At 39.5% G+C, this 19,632-nt stretch overlaps 1 protein-coding gene across 1 annotated transcript in view; it reads left to right on the top strand.

Moving 5' to 3' along the window:
- Positions 1–12,402: 12,402 nt before the first annotated feature.
- LOC116862780 (metabotropic glutamate receptor 3) overlaps positions 12,403–19,632 on the top strand; it is a 76,497-nt gene continuing 69,267 nt past the window's right edge. The window contains exon 1 of the mRNA XM_032850174.1: positions 12,403–13,261. Within this exon, the coding sequence (XP_032706065.1) occupies positions 12,487–13,261 (775 nt within the window). The 5' untranslated portion in view covers positions 12,403–12,486. The remainder of the gene's footprint in view (positions 13,262–19,632) is intronic.

The raw sequence follows: 19,632 nt of genomic DNA, 5'->3' as shown, positions 1-19,632 counted from the left end.
TAATATTGCAGCTATAGTGATCATAGCACAGATATGCTACAACTACACATTTTTATCAAGCCTTTCTTTTTTTTTTATATATATTTTATTTATTTATTTATTTATTTGAGAGAGAGAGAGAGAGAGAGAGACAGTGAGAGAGAGCATGAGCGAGGAGAAGGTCAGAGGGAGAAGCAGACTCCCCGTGGAGCTGGGAGCCCGATGTGGGACTCGATCCTGGGACTCCAGGATCATGACCTGAGCTGAAGGCAGTCGCTTAACCAACTGAGCCACCCAGGCGCCCTATCATGCCTTTCTTGAAAAATTTCAGCTCACTGATTTAAAACTCTGCATGTAGACTGATGAGGATTTATGTAAGCCTTCATTGCCTCTTTCCTCATGTCTAAAATGGAGATATTAATAGCACTCCCTTACCAGCTTATCGTAGGAATTAAATGAATGAGAAAATACATAAAACCCCCCCCCAAAAAAAGTGCTTCACACATAATGAGCATTTAACATTTTAGATTTTAGTACATATTATTATTGATAGTATAATAATCTGTTAGCTTTTTTGTTTTTAACTTTTAACAGCTCCAGTCCAAGAGAAATAATTCCTAAGGGAACTGAGGGTCATAAAGGTCAGGTACCAAGTTAAAGTTTTCCCACTCTGCAAGTACTGGAATCAATATTAGGATCCCCACAGCCTGCTGCCTCCCACATTCTATCCCGATCATCCACACACACAGCCTAAGCTTCAGAAAACTCCAACTCAAAAGTCATCTCAGATAGCATCTTTTTATTTATTTCCTTTCTAGACTTTTCATTCTAAAGCAATCTCACAGAGCTGATTGTTTTGAAACCTCCCCTCATTGCTCCTGCTTCCTCTCCTCCAAGAAAAGGACAACACTGTTCAAGGACTTTTTCATAGGGAAGGAGGCAATAGCAGTTTTTAAAATGTTTTTGTTAACACTGTGACATCATAGAAATTTCTCACCAGAGGTAATTATCTAAGATGTACTGTTTTTTCCCTTGGCTTTAGGGTTAATTTAGTCCTTAATTAATTCCCCTTCTGTCATGTGTTTATTTAGAAACTACTCTTGTGAGAAACAAGTGCCATCAGGACCAACATCCACTGGGCAACAGAATGGCCCATGGCTGAGAACCAGCTTGTATTGTGGCCACATGTCTATGATGGAAGTCATAGGATGACAAGCAAGGAATGCAGACATTCCTGATGTACAGCAGGTGTTTTATACTATGGGATAGATGAAGAACTAAGCTAATTGAAATAGGACTCCTTTAGCTAAACCTGAGATATGATTTTGCTTTAACAATACAAAATTCTATTTTCAAATACCATTAAACATGTGCCTTTTAAATGGATCAATATACAAAAAGCTCAGTATTTCAATATGGAAGGAGCCAACACTTAGTTTATAATAATGAAATTTCATTGATTTAATGTAGCAGAAGTGCTTTTACTATTCTATGAAAAATGCAGGTGAAAATGTACGGAGCATTTTTCTAATTAATGGACTTTGGAAACCTAAGAATAGTGTTCCAAAAACACTTGCAGTTTAAGCAAACGTTGATACTCCAGGCAGTATATCAGTAGGACTTTGGACACCAAAATTGTGGTGTTGCTATTTTCGACATCACCACCTGGTATATAATGGAAATCCCTCTGTTACTAGTGACAAAGTCTTGATTCATGCCAGCTCTGACTTTACCTTCCAACAGAGGGAACCGGCAACACAGGGGAGAATACAATAGAAGCAACACTTTAAAAAATTATATTCCAAATATAGACCAGATTTCCTTGCCAAGTGGTCAGAATGGCAAAGCATCTTGAAACATTTGCCATCACTTAATAGGGTTGAATGTGTAGGGCATGCATCCCAGGGACGAGTTGGTTTCTCCCAGGCACCATGCCTCCAGGTTGGGTAGCTGCCATCAGGTTCACAGTGAGGCCTCACAGAACACAAACTGGGCAATTAAGCTTTCCCAATGTGGAAAACAGATGTGACTGAACACATATCTACAATGTGTTCCGAATTTTTCTATAGAAAAGTAACTTTCCATAGAAGTGAAAACTGTATGTTTGTATTAAGCACAGACTACCTATGCTTACACAGTAGTTGTAAGGAATGTCACTGAGAACCAGATTTAAAGAAACACAACAATATACAAAGGTTGATGCCATCCAGCAAATTTCAACTTCTACGGACGGCTATTTAACTGACTCTCAATTTTCATTTCCACGTTCAAGAAAATCTTAATGTTCACTTTTCTGAGATGCTTCCAGGGATTTGAAAGTTCTTCAGCCTTTCTATACTGTTCAACAACCAATATTATGTATGACCTGCTTCCTTCCAAAAAGAATTCAAGTGACCCGTAATGACATGAACAGGATAACAAAGGGGACTAAGTATTTGAGTAATTACTACCAATCAAATAATACAATTTTAAGTGGACTCAAACTTTTCTTTATACCTCCAATCTTGATATTCCTAGTACAAATTTATTCATCATTACTGGGATTACATGAACTCACAGCCAAGGCTGGAATGCAAGTTTTGTCCTTTTCATCATCCTTCCCTGACTCTTTCTTTTCAAGTTGGATATCATCCACTACGGCCTTTTTAAAACACAACTTTGATCAAGCCATTCCCTTAATTAAGAATTTTAATAGCTTTTTATCTTTTAAAGAACAAAGTCCAAAATCTTTAGCATAGCATATAAAACACATAGCAGTCTAGCCACAGTCCCTCTATTCTTCTTTACCCTCTACTAAATCTTGCAGAGCACTGGTTGCCCCAACAATACTGAATTAAACTATTAAAACAAATACTTCTCGGTGTCCAAATTCTTCCTTCTGCCTTAAAACTTCCTTTTCCTCTTTCTCTAGCAAAGTTTCACTGACCCTTCAAGATCAAGGCTAAATGTCTCCTCTCTATGGGAGTCTGCCATGACTTATATGAGTATCATCATGAGTTGCTCCTTCACCTGTCTTTTGTTTAAGTTTGTATACATGTACCTCAAAATCTTAAACCTTGGTAATGTTTCCTTGTCTCGTACCAGACCATAATTTCCTGGAAGATAGTAGGAGTACATTACTCATCATAGAAACCTAAATTTTAGAATAGTGCCTGGTACCATTGGCACTGATCAAAGTTTGCTGGATGAATGACTTTAGGGTGAGAAATTATCAGCATCTCTATCACTTTTTGAGCCCTTACTAAGTGCCAGCGAGTGAGTTAAGTACTTCATATGTGTTATCACTACATCCTCATGTAACTTTTCAAGTGAAGGACTACTATTATTTCCTTTCTACAGGTGGGAAAACTGAAGCTCAATAGTTAAAATAATTTGCCTAAGTTCATGCAGCTAGTGAGGAAAGGAACTGGAGTTCCAAATGCTGCCCTGTTTGATTCCAACCCTGTGCACTGAACCACTACACTATTTGCTTTCATCTCTGACAGCTCTGTTGAAGGAACAGAGAAACCATGGATAACACAGTTCTATTTGCTACACATAATATGGCATAGAATCTTCCGCCCTAAATTATTGCCCCAGGGCCTCGGAAGTAAATATTGACCTTTTTTTAAAATTAGGCAATAGCCCTCAGCTCCCCTCAAGCATATCAACAACTTTTGGCCTTTGGTGAAAAACCACAAGAGTAGAAATGTCGTTCTTATTGGTAAGGCCGTATTTGTCATATTGTGATACAAGTAACTTCCGGGTGACAGAAAATATACTTCAGTGCAACTTGTGCTTCTGTTAGATCCTCATCAGGCATTGTCAAAAATCAATACCCAAGGTATTAAAGGACATGCTTCTAACAGGTCTGTTGGTGTCAGGTCTTCCTGGGAACCACATTTTTGCAAGTGTAGCTGGCAAACATCAATATACTGTGGACCAGATCTGACATAGACCTTTTGATCCCACTGTCAATGCCTGGAACCCAAATGAATTTGATTCCATGACTGCTCTTGAAAATACACTCACGGAGGGAAAAGGGAGCAAAAATCAGATGCAGACTGATTCTGTGAGCAAATGCCTTCTGGTTCTTTTTCTGAGTACTTCCCAAGTCAGAGTGGAAACAAAGTTATTCCTGAGATAGTGCCTTGTTAGTAAGGGAGCAAGACAGATACCTGCCCAATGCAGAGTGCCATTGTCATGATGAGAAACCTGACGTGTCTTATAATGCTAGTCTCCCGAAAAAAAAAAATGTGATTTAAGGGATCCTATGTGGTCTGCATATCATTTCAGTTATGAGATGTCAAAATCGATAAACTTCCTATTCATAAATCCCTTTGTCACAAATGAAGAAAATGAAAGTGTATTACTCTCTAGGTTGCAAACCACAGGTATTGAGTGCAGTGATTTCAGGAGGTTAGAAATCAGGTTAGCTTCAAGCCATTTTTGTAAGTTTTTGCCATGAATAAGGAATCCTTTGTCTGGACTATCTATACAAAATCATGGGAATTGAGTCATGCTGTTGAATGGGAAAGGCAATATGAATCTTTGCCTAGTGTGGCCACAGCATGTAAGAGTTAGTGACTTTTGCAGATTTACTGAGTAAACTGGCATTTGCTACACTCTATTATGTGATTTCCTAAATCCAGATTAATCTCTGGCCTTCAGACATGGGCTGCAGTCAACTGTTTCCATGCAAAATGTTCCCAGATGTGCTGCAGGTAGTGTGGTCCAAAAAAAAAAAAAAAAAAAAAAATAGACTAATCCTTTCCATAATAACAATATGATTGGCATCCTTTATGGGCAGATAACTCATGTGATGTGAACAGCTTGGCTGATGTGAAACTCCTCAGGCAGTTTCTCAACTCTACACCACCTCCAGTTGCAATTTAAAATACAAGCCAATCCGGGATTTTGTACTTAACAGTGCAACTCTATCCTTTGGAATAGAGGGGTCACTGAGGTCTCTTACCATCACAACTTTTAGAACCTGCTTTATGTAATAACATGTGTTATGAGGCAGCAGATGGTTCAAAGTGCAGCACTCACTGTTTCTCTTCCAGGCTTATATATAATCATGTAATTAAAAGAATGAAACAAAGCTTTCAGCATTGCACATGTGATAAAACAATTAAAGTTATAGACTTATTCTTAGAAAACAGACCCAAAGAGATAGGTGAATAGCAAAGGATACAAAGGCAAACCCATGGAGTCTATTATTGAGTCTCCTAACTCCCAGGACAGACGTAAGGAGTTATTTTTCAAATGTATATACTTCAGTGCCACAGACCGCACTTCTCTGGGAAAGTAAGCATTTGATACCTCTCACCATCTGGAACTCTTAGGTAAGTACAGATCCACATAAAAGTCAGTCATTGTCATTCCCTTTAATATATTAGCACAGCCTCAGAAGCCAACGACAATGAAAGTGCTGAAAAGCATCCTTGTGAATGGACAATCATTTGAGTAGGTAATCTGTTTCTACCAGATTCTAAATCTGTACACCCCTTTTTGTCTTCTGTTGGAAAAAAAAAAAAAAATCTGGCATTGTGCCATCACAGAAGGCAGAAAGCTTGTGTTTCAAATGGGTACATCATGGATATCCTAAGTGGGAAAGGTGACCACAGGACTGATGTGCAGGCTCACATGGGCCTGAAGTTTCCTATTCATATTCCCTTTTCACAGCCTCAAAGAACAGACTACCTGAGCTCTTTCCCATAGTTCATACTTTTTCATTCTCATAACCAGAACATCATTGAAATGAAGCATGACACCTGGAATCCTAAAAAGAAGAGTCCCTCTGACTAGCTAAAAAAATGTTAGGAGAAGTAAAACTTCCAAATAAATTTGTCTTTAACTCAAAATTCCCAACATAAGGACGGTTTCAGTGCCTACAGTAGCATCCATCCACAATCAGCTGGTTATTGGAAAAGTAAAGTTTTAAACATCTCAAGAAAGAATAAGTAAGCAACTTATAAGGACAGCTCTGGGGTTTGGCTGCTTATGTATCTTGTACAGGAAGCACTTGTCTCCAGAAAAACCTTACCTTACCAGCAGACCTTACTATCAGTTCATTTGTTGAAGCCTGCCTTAGATATACATTTATAGGACTCCTACTTTAGGTGTATGATGTTCAAGAATTAAGGTTTCATGGATAAGGCTCTTAGTTTGCTTCTCTTAGAGTGAAAAGACAGTTTTCTAGCCCAAAAGGAATTGGTTCAGTGGCCCAATGCAGTTGATATTATATTGACTTCCTTTTGTATACTCCTAGTTAGTGACACAGAAATAATTTGAAGAAATCAGTTTTTATAATATGAAATCCTTTGCTTCAGATTCCTAAATGTCTAAGCCAATTCCATGTCTAATGTGTCATCTCATTTCAGTGGAATGAACATAATTAGTGAAAGATTCACATTGCAGAGCAAATTATTTATCAATAGTGTTTGAAAGTATCTTTACATTGCCTGCTGGTAGCCAGCTATTTTTTTCCCACAGAAATCTATGCTTGTAATAGAAAAGATTACATGGGAGAGCAGCAAACTACTGACTCATTCATCAGTTCATTCATTTAACAAACATCATGGAGCACTTCTACACTGTGCAAGACACCAAGGAAACAGAAATTAACAATACACATCCCCTGTCCTTAAGAGTTCTCATTCCAGTAGAGGAATTAGCAATTAGAAATCACTATTATACTTTGATTTGTGCCATGAGGAAAATACATAATGGAGGACAAGAGTCTCAGATAATAGGGCACCAACTCAGCTTGAGGTGAGTCATAAAGAAAGGTTTCCCAGAGAAGGGGCCCTTGAATGGATTCGCTGAGCAGACAAGTGGCAAAGGTCGTTTTAAGCAGAATGAACATTATGTGAAAAAGAATGTAAATTTGAGAACATCATTTGCAGTAAACTTTATGGATAGACCCAGAACATAACACATTGAGGAAACTACATGGAACCGAGCTTCTCCAGAAGGGACAAGAATGGGAAAACAGTGTCAGATGTTCAACAACATGTAACAATAGTTTTTTTGGACAATGACTGCAAGTGATGCCCATCCTAAATAACTCCAGCTTGCAACTACAAAAATGAGAATAATACAAGAAATCTTAATTTTAGACCATATCATCTGCAACGTGCATGATAGTATGTGGCCAGGACCAGCATCCCAGGATCCTAAATGTTTCTCCTTTAGCCAACAGGATCAATAATATATTTATTACTTAACAGGTTACAATGAAAACCTGGCAATGGCTAGTCCTACATAAATTCAAACCAGCCAGAAAATGAATACTCCAAGGTGTGCAAACACTGAATATCAAACTCTAATACACACCACATAAGGGAAAGGGTTCTGTTAAATCTGTGTGCAGCCTCTCCAGCCCCTGGAAATAACAGGCTTTGCCATAAGGTCATTGTATTTCTCACATAAATCATGAAGCCGAACATGATCATGATATTTATAGCTTGAAGCTTTCAACCTCACAGTTAAAATTTCCCAGTGGATTCTCAGACAACTGCTGTTATCTCTGAAGATGGTCAATCGGAAAGCAAATGCTCACAGAGCCACAGGAAAATATAGACTGAAAAATGAAAAAAAAAAAATATATATATATACTTTTGATAACAAGGACTGATTACTCATGGCCTTCAAATCAAGGAGTTTATGCAGTCAGAAATTTAAAAAAAGACAAATATGTTATAACTTGAAATATATCACTGCCATAGTGTAGTGAGAAGAACCACATATGACAGAGGTGCAGGGCTTGGATTGAGAACGGACTGAGTCTGGGAAGGTAACCGTAGTGCCAAATCCTATCACCTTTGGGTTCTTTAGCAAGATCCGGAGAAACTCTGCTTCTCAGTTTCTCAATCTGTACCACGGGCTAATGGTAGTATCTACTGCATAGATTGTTATGAGAGTTAAGGCAGATAAAACATCTACAACAACTAGAATGCTAGCTGGCACAAAAATATTAGGACTATTAAAAATATGAAAGATCTTTAAAAGGCTTCCAAATAGGGCAGTCCACAAACAATAATTCAGAAAATAGGGACTATGGGATAGTTCATCCCTGTTCACTCTTGAGTAATTGTGAACTAGTATCTAAAGGGGGTAAACCCCTCAAAAATTCATCTTTGATTTTAGCTCCCCTTGGATTTCTGGTGCTGAACTGCAACTTTGCATTTGTAACCTCATTTTCCCCCAAGTTTTCTTCTTCTTTGTTCACTTTTGTCACTTTAACTTGAATCCAGAAATTTACATCTCTTTCTATGTCATATCCTCTTATTGCCAGAGACAGTCTAGTCCTTTGGGAGAAATCAAGAAATTGGGCTCTCATCTTAGCTTTTCTGTTTATTGGCTGTATAAATTCTGGAAAGTCACTTCACCCTGTGAGCTTCAGCTTCCTCACCTATAAAACAAAAGGCTTAGATCATCTTCATGGTTCCTTCCAGTTCTAAAATGTAAAGATCTTGTAGCTAATTTACATTTTTTCCCCAAAGTCTGATAAAAATTTAACCTGACTTGACCACCTCACACAGACTTTGTTTCAAACTATTATCTTAGAATATATTCAACTTTCTCATCCAGTTCCTATCACTTTCTCTTTTCCATAAGAGTCCAAGTAATGTCACTGATGCCTTATGGAAGTCACAGTCCTCCAGGGCTACACTTTTTCCCTAAATTGTTCAACTAATGCTGAGATGTTGTCTAGTGAAATCCATTCTTTATGAATTGGTGCTGTGTCTTTCTAAGCTCTTGCATGACCTCTAATAAAAAAAATAAATAAATTTAAAAAAGGGCGCCTGGGTGGCTCAGTGGTTAAAGCCTCTGCCTTCGGCTCAGGTCATGATCCCAGGGTCACGGGATCAAGTCCCGCATCGGGCTCTCTGCTCAGCAGGGAGCCTGCCTCCTCCTCCTCTCTCTCTCTCTCTGCCTGCCTCTCTGCCTACTTGTGATCTGTCTGTGAAATAAACAAATAAAAATCTTAAAAAAAAACACTCTAGAGAGTTACTGAAATATATCCTGCTTATTGATTTATTCACTCTTTATTTTTTCTGAATTTGCCCTTCCTCCTTCCTTTTTAACCCTCTGACAGTCCTCCCATTATTGATTTCTCAAAGATTACTGATGGTGATTCCACAGATTCATCTACTATTTCTTCCAGAACTCAGAACTGGAAGCAAACTCAAATAACATGATTATGGGTTTTTGTTTGGTCTTCTCTCCCACACTGATGTGAGATAACATTTTCATATAATTGTATTACCATCTCCAGGTTAGGACAAATTCTCACTGGAGAGATAGAAGATGACAGAGGGACAGAACAAGGTCTTTTCTTTCACATTCTGGAACCACCTTCCCCAGCCAATGATTCTCCCTTCTCACCAAGTCTTTTGCTGAAGCATAATTTAAACACAAAACAGAAAAAACAATCACTTGGTTCCATTTTCACATTTTGTGTTTTAGTCCCACTACTTCTCCTGGGTTAATTCCCATGTTTTATGCTATCCATGGGGATGCCCGAGGACCCAGCACACCTCTAGCACCCATCCCTTGTCACTAGTACCGTTACCAATCAAACGCCTCCATGCAGTCTAACCCAGTGGTTCTTTGAAGGTCTTGTCTTTTCTGTTATTTTTGCAATGATTGTATATGGTTGGAGTTATTTTTAAGTCTCTCTATTTCTCTTAACCTGTGTTCCTTTTTAGAGTCTCTGGCCATGAGAAGTGTACCTCTACTTTTAAACCATTTTTTGCTAAAGCACATGTAACTTGATTCTGGTTTTCCTTCCTCCACTCCTGCTAATAATATAATTGAATAACTTTCTCTCAAAATTTCACATTAAGTCCCCATCCTACAATGGTTCTTCTTTTACTTTTAAAATAATGTCCAGTGTAGGAGTTCCCCTTATTCCTTCATGCTTTCTCAGAGAAACCATATGGCCAGTAAAGTAAGTCAGGAATGCCTCAGATGCCCAGTTTTGAGACAAATGAGATAGGAAACATCCAGCTGACAACTATCTGGATTTTCCCCAATCCTAGTTTCAAGTTTTATGTCAGTAAGAAAGCACCTACTAACAACAGAGAATCCAAGCCTCAACATCACTTGTGTTCTTCTCTCCTATTCTCCTCACCTGGATGTCTTTCTGTGATTCACCCTTCAGATTCATAGTCACACGCTATGAATAATTATAATAATTGTAATGATCACAGTTTTATTCTAGCCTACCATCCTCCCCAACATGCTACACCTCATCGTGGCCCTTCCCAGTGCAGGGAATATTTTCCGCATCCATTATTCTATGCATGGTTCCTTCTATTGTACAGCCTACCTTGTCTGAAAATTGTTTTCAGACTTCCTGGAGAGGTAGACATGAAGCCACAGGATCTTATCAGTCAACAGACAAAAACTCTTTTCTTAAGCAACTTCTCATTACTTGTACCCCTCTGGGAGAAGAAAGTTTTGGCAGCTTAGGATCCTTTCACTTGGGTCCTAGCTGCCAGAAAATAATATCTTTGGGCATTTTTCAAGTCCTTTTATTTCCTTCCTCCCTGAGGGATTAAGGTCATGAAGAATGTAACTTGAAGATGAGAATAAACTACAGCATTAAGAGAAGACACTTTCTCCAGTGCCACCCAGAAACACCATTACCAAGCCAAGCCTTTGTACGGGCGGGGCTCTCTCTTATTGTATATAAATCCAAAGGAAGCCAGATCATCAGTCTAGAAGTAATGACAGTACTTGCTTATTCCCACATCTATCAGGCTGAGTAAACAAGCGATACTCCTATGTTCAGACGAAACAGTGTAGGCCATTGTGTTCAGGGTCTGTGCTACTGATGAAAGAATAAATAAGTGGCATAAAAGCCTTCAGCTACCCAGCTACCTAGACACTCACCTCTGTGCCCCCAAATTCATCCATATCATAGGATATTAAAAAAAAAAGAAGCTTTTACCAAATGCAAGAAAGATTTAGGTCTTAAATTTGCTTTGTTTTACATGGCAAGTGCCATATTTTCTACCTGTTCTATATGTAGTTAAGGAAGAGGTACCAGGATTTGAAAAGATACAGAAAACATTTTTAATAGCTCTGGGCTATCAAGTGTTGGTTTTAATAGCAGGACAGATCTTCAAGAACATGCTGTGTGACTGTGTATGAACTTGGCTGCTGGTTTCCTTTGCCAGATGAAATGATGATTAATCGGGACTCAGATGTCAGTTGTTTTATGTTATTCGTGCTCTTTGCTAACAGCTGCCTTTTTCAAGCTGTGCTTCCTACATGTCAAATGTAAACCTGAAACCACAATTTCCAGAAGGAAAATTTCAAAGTACTCATAGAGTATATCAGAATACTCAGTGTTGTTTCTGATTAAAGTACAATTAGAATATTACATAACTTAGCTGAAGTCAGTAAAGAGATAGAAGGGTTTGGAACACGCAAAGTATTCAGGAAAAAATAAACTTATTATTAGGTATACATACAATGTTTGTAAATATTTTAAGATAATATTTATGCAAATATTCAATGCATAAAATGCTCTTTGATATGCTAGTATCACTTTCGTTTTTTATTATGCAAAAAATAAAAACAGTTAAATATTACCGGTAGGTGAATTATAACAAATTTAAATTCTTTATTAAAGCTTTAAAATTTTGAAGTAGGTGGTTCTTTCTTGATAAGGTCTTTAGTATTTCCTATTTGCTTTTTAATTAAAAATTCCATAAGAATCGCATTTTTATGCTTTCTTTTCACACAGCCCAAACAGAAACAACATTTTAAAAGGAAAAAGAAAGCAAAGAAAATGTTGGCCAATCTTTTTAGAAGTTGAGAAAAGCATATGCCTAAAATTTGGAGTGGACCAAAACGAATTTTTTTTTCTTACCCTAGATAATAAATGTCTAATTTGGACTGTCCATGTGGCATAAAGTTCCCAAATTAAACTCTTTCAGAGATTGCCATTTTTAGCAAAAGAGGGGGAAGTGAGAATCAGACAACACCCAGGCTCTCTCTATACAACCACAGCCAAGTTTTCTAAAAACCAGTTTGGCCATTCCCCTGTAGTTCATCGCCTGACTGGGGTATATAGCAAGACTCCAGAAACTTAAAACAACCACACAGAAGACACCTGAACAGGGCTCATTGTAGCCCGGGGAATAGCATAAAGTCTGGGAGACAGGGAGGACTGCCCTTCTCATTCCTCTCCTAATGCCCTTTCCCAAAGCATAAACTACCTGCTTGAAACCTGCTCCCTGATAACCACAACACAGTATCCAGGAAGTATCTGGTGATATGCTAAGAAAACTTCAGTGATCTAGAGGTGAAAAGGAAGCTGGGTCAACAGTCTGGTATTACTCATTTTTCATGTCCATTTACCTCCAGATTTCTAAAACAAGTTCTTCTCCCTTCCTCCCCTCCCCCACCCCCCACCCACTCAGGTGGCAAACCTGCTGAGGCTATTCCAGATCCCTCAGATAAGCTACGCGTCTACCAGCGCCAAACTCAGTGACAAGTCACGCTATGATTACTTTGCCAGGACCGTGCCCCCCCGACTTCTACCAGGCCAAAGCCATGGCCGAGATCTTGCGTTTCTTCAACTGGACCTATGTGTCCACAGTAGCCTCGGAGGGCGACTATGGGGAGACAGGGATCGAGGCCTTCGAGCAGGAAGCCCGCCAGCGCAACATCTGCATCGCCACAGCGGAGAAGGTGGGTCGCTCCAACATCCGCAAGTCCTACGACAGTGTGATCCGTGAGCTGCTGCAGAAGCCCAATGCACGCGTCGTCGTGCTCTTCATGCGCAGCGATGACTCGCGTGAACTCATCGCCGCCGCCAGCCGCGCCAATGCCTCATTCACCTGGGTGGCCAGCGACGGCTGGGGAGCACAGGAGAGCATCGTCAAGGGCAGCGAGCACGTGGCCTACGGCGCCATCACGCTGGAGCTGGCCTCGCACCCGGTCCGCCAGTTCGACCGCTACTTCCAGAGCCTCAACCCCTACAACAACCACCGGAACCCCTGGTTCCGGGACTTCTGGGAGCAGAAGTTCCAGTGCAGCCTCCAGAACAAGCGGAACCACCGGCGCATGTGCGACAAGCACCTGGCCATCGACAACAGCAACTACGAGCAAGAATCCAAGATCATGTTTGTGGTGAACGCTGTGTACGCTATGGCTCACGCCCTACACAAAATGCAGCGCACTCTCTGTCCCAACACCACCAAGCTTTGCGACGCTATGAAGATCCTGGATGGGAAGAAGTTGTACAAGGACTATTTGCTGAAAATCAACTTCACAGGTAAGTGAGGAGCCTTTACTCATCTTCTGTGGGGTAAACAGGTGGAATCAAATAGGAATCAAATACCTCTGTCCCTGACCCAGAAATCTTTGTTCCAGGGCCACAAAAAGGGTTCAGACTGTTAAATATTTCAAGATGCAATATGATGGCCATGATGTTCTTACTTATTTTTGAGAGAATATCTTCGTTGATACACTACATGAAATTGAAAGGCTCCCTAGGCTAGGCTGATCTGTGGTAGCTGCCTGTATGTGGGCCACGCTACATTTGCTCTCTTTCTTGTTAGCTATGGGGTATGACACGTGTGATACGGGCATTTAATCTTCTTTAGCAGAATTGGCAACTCTCTAAGGAAGATGAACTTCCAAGCCTTCCTTGTGGGTGATTTGAGCAAAAGAATCTCGTAACTTTCACAGTGGGTGAGAGAAAAAAGTCGCTGTTTTCCCAGAGCTTAATTAGGGGCAAAAAAAAGGGGAAAATACACAGACCATGGTGATTTCCAGGCATTTTAGTTAATTTTATACAGAAACATTTCCATGTCGACATTAAGAATTGTAGATTTTCTCAAATGATGTGATGAAATGAAACTTTTTCTGTGAGCCTGAGTATAAACAAATTGAAGGCTGATGGAAGTCATTCCAATAGAGTAGTGAATAGGCAAAGGTGTATTTGAGGTGGCTTTTGTTTCCTCTTCATTTGATTCTAAATATGGTAAAGTATTTCTAAAGATAGCATTGCATTTCAGTGCATTAGTAGCATAAAAAGCACAAAATTTTTAGGTTTGCATTCTCTAAGAAAGCACATGTGATACATTAAAGTGCTGGTTCTGAGGATTTTAGCTTTACCCCCAAATCATTAATGGTAAGTAATATTATAGAGCATAAAAAAACTTGATGCCAGAAAATATTACAATGATAAAATGCTTTCATTTGCCTAAATTGCTAATAATCATCTCCCATGCCATTAGGGCATCATTCAAATCTACACAGTCTGTTTCAATTGGTTTCTCCCCCAAGACATGAAAGTTTGCATGCTCAAATCAAACTGTTATTGGAATAAGTGGCAGTTCTCACATCTTCTCTATAGGATCACTTGGCAGTCATATGATCTAAAAAATCACTGGTAGGACTTATGCCCATTGGTTCCTACTCCAAAATTCTAATTCCTAAACCAGCCTTGAAAATAAGAACAAATTTATCTGCCTGCATTTTGCATATCTTTTCCTCATTCCACCGAGAGGGAGCCAAAAGTAGTAGAAATCAGTTATGTCAGTATTTTCTCCTATTCATCTATTAGAGATGTCTCTTACCATTGGAATGATGGTTTATAAGTGGCAAAGATTAAACTCTTTCTATGCCCTGTATTCCCACAAGTGCATTTCATATAGAAATAACAAATATATATTTTATATATAATATCAAATCACCATTTATCTCAAAATTCCAGATCAGTTTCCACTGACATATCCAAAAAATAAGAATGGACCACAGAATCAGTAAAAAATAGTATCTTTGCTCTAAATATAAATGAATTTCACAGGTATCTGTAAATACCATCTACAATGCACTTAAGTCTTACAGATAAGTAAGATAAGCAGCCTCCCTACCCACTTCTCACTACCCTAGGGTTTATTATTGATCTTTATTCTAGTCCATCCCTCACTCCTCAGTATGCAAATATACAAATCTATCTGCTCATCAGCAGCTACCATAGAGGGAGTTCTTAGATTTCAGTGAGCCCTTGCAAGGTATTTTATATAACCAAATATTTTCCTTCATTTCCCAGACTGAGTCTTAAATGGCAAAGAAAAGTGAAGAAATAAGGCCATTATTTGGATAAATGAAACAAAAGTATCTTCTTTTTGTCTGTCTTGTTCAATTACTGGCTTTGATTCTACAATTTGGTTCAGCTTTGTAAACTTGACCACAAAGTGCTATTTTAGCCTTCTCAATTTGTTCAACATTACCAATAATTCTCCACCTCTGAAGACAGAAGAAGGGTGAAAACCAGGTGGAAACTACAGAGAAGACAGGGAACTTCGAGCAGCCCCCACTGCCACAATGCTTAGTAATGTGGGAATTGGACCAGAAAGTACCTTACTATGAGAAGAGGACATTGAGATGCTAAAGGAGCTAAATATGTATATTTTTAAAATAAGGTTAACCTAGTTATCTCTTGAAAAGTAGGTTTTGTTTTACATTTTTTTTCTGAAATAGTATCTCTGTTTTTCTAATTTGAATATTGACCCAATGGACTAAGTACAATAGTAAACAACAATCTTTGCTCAACTGGGTTGAAAAAGTCCTCTTCCAGCCATCTGCTTGTGCTTAGCACATTTACTCCAAGATTGTTCTGACAAGGGATAGTTGCAGCCAGCTTCCTAAGGGCTCTACTCATTACAGGATGGAAAAGCTAAGCCTCCTGAGAATTTTAACTACATAAATTAAAATACTCTTTGGTTCCTCAGTATGTTCCTACTAGCTAGTTCCAGCACTGGCCAACATGAGTATCCTTGGAGTTAACCCAGTTTGGTACTCCTTTTACAAAAAGAGATTTTTGCAGAACTATAGTTTGCAAAACATTCTTCAGAAGAGTGAGCTCTCCTGTCATAGGATCTAACCACTATCTACCTCTTGCTATGCACCCTACATTCACCCTTCCTTCCATAAAGACTATCTGCAGTTCCCCAAGCACATCATACCTTTACTTTTGTCCTTGTATCTACTGTACATGAGATGTACATGTAATATGTACATGTGTTTCCTCCACCTAGAACCTTTCATCCTGTCCCCATCTACCCTATCTAGTACCTTCACTCACTCGTTCTCCATTGCTACCACCCTGGTGCTAGCCATCAAGCCATCTCTAGGCTACAGTTCTACAACAGCCTCCTAACTGATTCACTCTGGCCCTTCTCCATCCCAGCCTCCACAATCCATTCTCTCCACAGCAGCCAGGATGCCCTTTTAAAATTTCAAAAGAAATGAAATCTTGCCATTTGCGACATTGTGGATGGAACTAGAGGAACTAGATGGAACTACTTCATGCTTAGTGAAATAAGTCAATCGGAGAAAAACAACTATCATATGATCTCCCTGATATGAGGAAGTGGAGATGAAACATGGGGGGTTAAGGGGGTAGGAGAAGAATAAATGAAACAAGATGGGATTGGGAGGGAGACAAACCATAAGTGACTCATAGTCTCATAAAACAAACTGAGGGTTGCTGGGGGGAGGGGGGGTGGGAGAGGGGGGTGGGGTTATGGACATTGGGGAAGGTATGTGCTGGGGTGAGTGCTGTGAAGTGTGTAAACCTGGCGATTCACAGACCTGTACCCCTGGGGATAAAAATATATTATATGTTTATAAAAAATAAAAATAAAAAATAAATTAAAAAAAAAAAACTTCAATCAGAGCAAGTCACCCCTCTACTCACAAACCCTTAAAGAGTTCCCCCATTTCACCCAAAACTAAAAGTCAAAAAATCTTTGCAATGCCCTACAGATGTCTTCCTGGATCCACCTCCTCCCTGTCCTTCTTGCTCTCCTGTCATGACCTTTCATTCCCCCTGTCTCCCTTCACTCCAGCCATCCTTGTTTCCAAAGTCAGGGTTCTTTCCACTGGCAGCTCTAGCCATCTGTAATGCCCAATCCCCAGATATCCCTGTGGCTAGTCAGTTCCCTTACTTCCTTCAGGCCTTTACTTTAATGTTAGCTTTTCTGAGACCCACCAGGCAATCCTTCCACCCCTACCCCACCACAGGCATCCCTATTTCTCTCTAAGCTGCTCTACTTATTTTATACACAGTGATTTTTTTCCCTTTTCTCTTATACCACCTCATTTATTTTTATGTTTATTCTCCACTGTTTGATCTTCATACTTGAATATAAACACCATGAAAACAGAAACCATTACCAGTTTTTTCACTGACACAGCTCAAGCATAATGGGTGCTCAGTAAATATTTGTTGGTTACGAATATCACTTGACACCCAAACTCATATTTCCTTCTCGGTCTCCACTACTACATTGTGAACTTTTTCAAGGCAGAGACATATGTTTCATCTCTGATCTCAAATATCCAACACAGCATCTGGTATAGAGTGGGCATTATATAAATGTTTACTGAAGGAATAAGGAATGAGAAAAACAATCAATAGATTTATGATATTCTTTTTATAAAAATTTAATGTATATACTGTGTTCACTAACAAGTGAATTTCAACAAAGAAAAGTATATGACTTCTAGAATGGCTTGCATTTACTTAAATACTGTCCTTTGATTATGTCCTATCATTGTATTTGAGATCAATTTAAAACCTAACAGCAATAGCTCTGGCTCTATTATCCATCCCTGTTTTACAGATGAAGCCCCAAAACTCACAGTGATTTGTCCAAGGTCATCATCTGGTTAGTGGCAGGAGCAGAGACTGAAATCCAGTTATCGGGTCTGGGGCTGCTTTCACCAAGGACCCTGGGATGTTGAGGTCTTTGAGGCCAAATACCCAACATCATTTCTGACATATATTAGAACTTAATGGTATGTTGACTGAAGGAATGAAAGACAGTCAACCAGTTAAGTTTGAAATATGTTTCTTTCTGGGCTCTTTCTTATGATTCCTTTAATGCTCCTGGGCCACTTCTCCAATTAGCTGGAGCTGAGGTGGTTCATAAAACACCCACACTTTGGAAACTGAGCCTTAGAATCTGAACCTTAGGATATTAAAAAATTTTTTTCAAAGCTCTTTTTTGTTGTTAGTAAAGTGATTTCCATCTGAAAGGACCATATCATCCAGAATTCTGAAAGAAATATTTAAATGCGAATTGTTTGTTGACATTTGACTCTTCATAATGACTTTGAATGAATTCCATGTGCTAGTCATGTAAAAGGAAAGTTAAACTACCAAGTGAGTTAGAAAGAGATGAAGTAGAGAGGGATATTAAACATCCACAGACATGCAATATCACTCTCTGCTGTGTGTTCACAGTACAGTGCAATCTCTCTTTTTATTTGGAGACCAATTCCAGAAAGTGGAGGAGAATAAAATCATAGAGTGACAAAAGGCCTTCCCCAAAGATGAACTCGCCCCTACCTCTCAATTGACAGAGGTGGAAATTCAGAATGTCAGTATTATTATCTTCACTTACTGAACCACATAAAAGTGAACTCAACTGTCAGAATGATGTGGAAACCGGAGTACACCCAATTCAAAAGAAAAAAGGAAGAGCTCCCACTTACTGAACATAATGCCAGGGGTGCTCCAAGACACATCCACTCTTGAGGAAGCATTCTCTTGGAAATAACACTCATAGCATTCTTCTGTGTGATTTGCTGGGGTGGGTGGGCTAGAATGTTTAAGAAGGGAAAAACTGAGAACTTGGCACAATAGGAAATATATCCAAGATCACATAATGAAATAGGTCACGTGAAGGTCCTCACATAGTCATTCATTCCACAGATGTGATTAGACTTCACCTGGGGACACAGCAGTGAACAGGAGCAATGCAGTCCCTGCTTCCTGGAGCCACTCAAGTATAGAAGCAGGATGATCGGGGCCTGCAGTATTAGGGTCTTGCCCTAGTCTTTGTGTTCTAAGTTTCCATTTTGAATTAGAAAATTATTATGTATCTTAAGTTAAGCCCAGAAGCAATTTCCAGCTCACTGAACAAATCTCCCAGGGTTTGACTTGCAAGTGAAGGGGACAACTCTTAGGCTGGACTTGTGGTCCTAATAGGACTGATAATAGGACACACAACAATGACAGTTTTTGTTGTTCTTGCTTATTTGGTTGGTTGCTTGTTTTTTTCTTTTTTCTTTTTTTGGGGGGAGGTGGAGGGTGTTGAGGTGAGGTACACTCATCTCTTGGTGTCAGCAAGGAGGCAGACTGCTGAGATCAGAGACCTGGAGCCTGGGGGGATGGTGCAGCCTTGTTATGTTTACAATTCTCCACACCTAGAAGAGGACCAGAGGCAGAAAATGAGTAGTCCAGCCTCTCTGTCCCACTCACCTCTGCATCTGACTCATCCAGTATGTCCAAGGATCACTCCTGGTTGAGACTATAATCACAGAACACAGGCCAGGAAGGGCAGATTTTCTGGAACACTGCACTCCAAGGAATATGTTTGAGCTGGCCCCAAACCAGCAAGGCTCTCCTCTTGAAAAGTACAGGGCCATCCAAGGCACAGTGAGGAAGCCAAAATGGTAATGGCCACATCTTTAGATGAATGGGCTTTGAAGTCCCTGAAAGAGCAAACTGCTCTTGATCTTGCTTCCTCTCCTGGAACATTTGTAGTTCCCACAAAAGCACAGAAACTTGTTCCAGCTCTGCTGATCAAAAGCATTTCCAAAATGTAAAGATAAATATCCTGTATT

Source organism: Lontra canadensis, unplaced genomic scaffold (genome assembly GCF_010015895.1).
Source record: "Lontra canadensis isolate GAN:19392208 unplaced genomic scaffold, GSC_riverotter_1.0 scaffold324, whole genome shotgun sequence".
Lineage (NCBI taxonomy): Eukaryota > Metazoa > Chordata > Mammalia > Carnivora > Mustelidae > Lontra > Lontra canadensis.
This window is presented reverse-complemented; position numbering and strand designations above follow the sequence as displayed.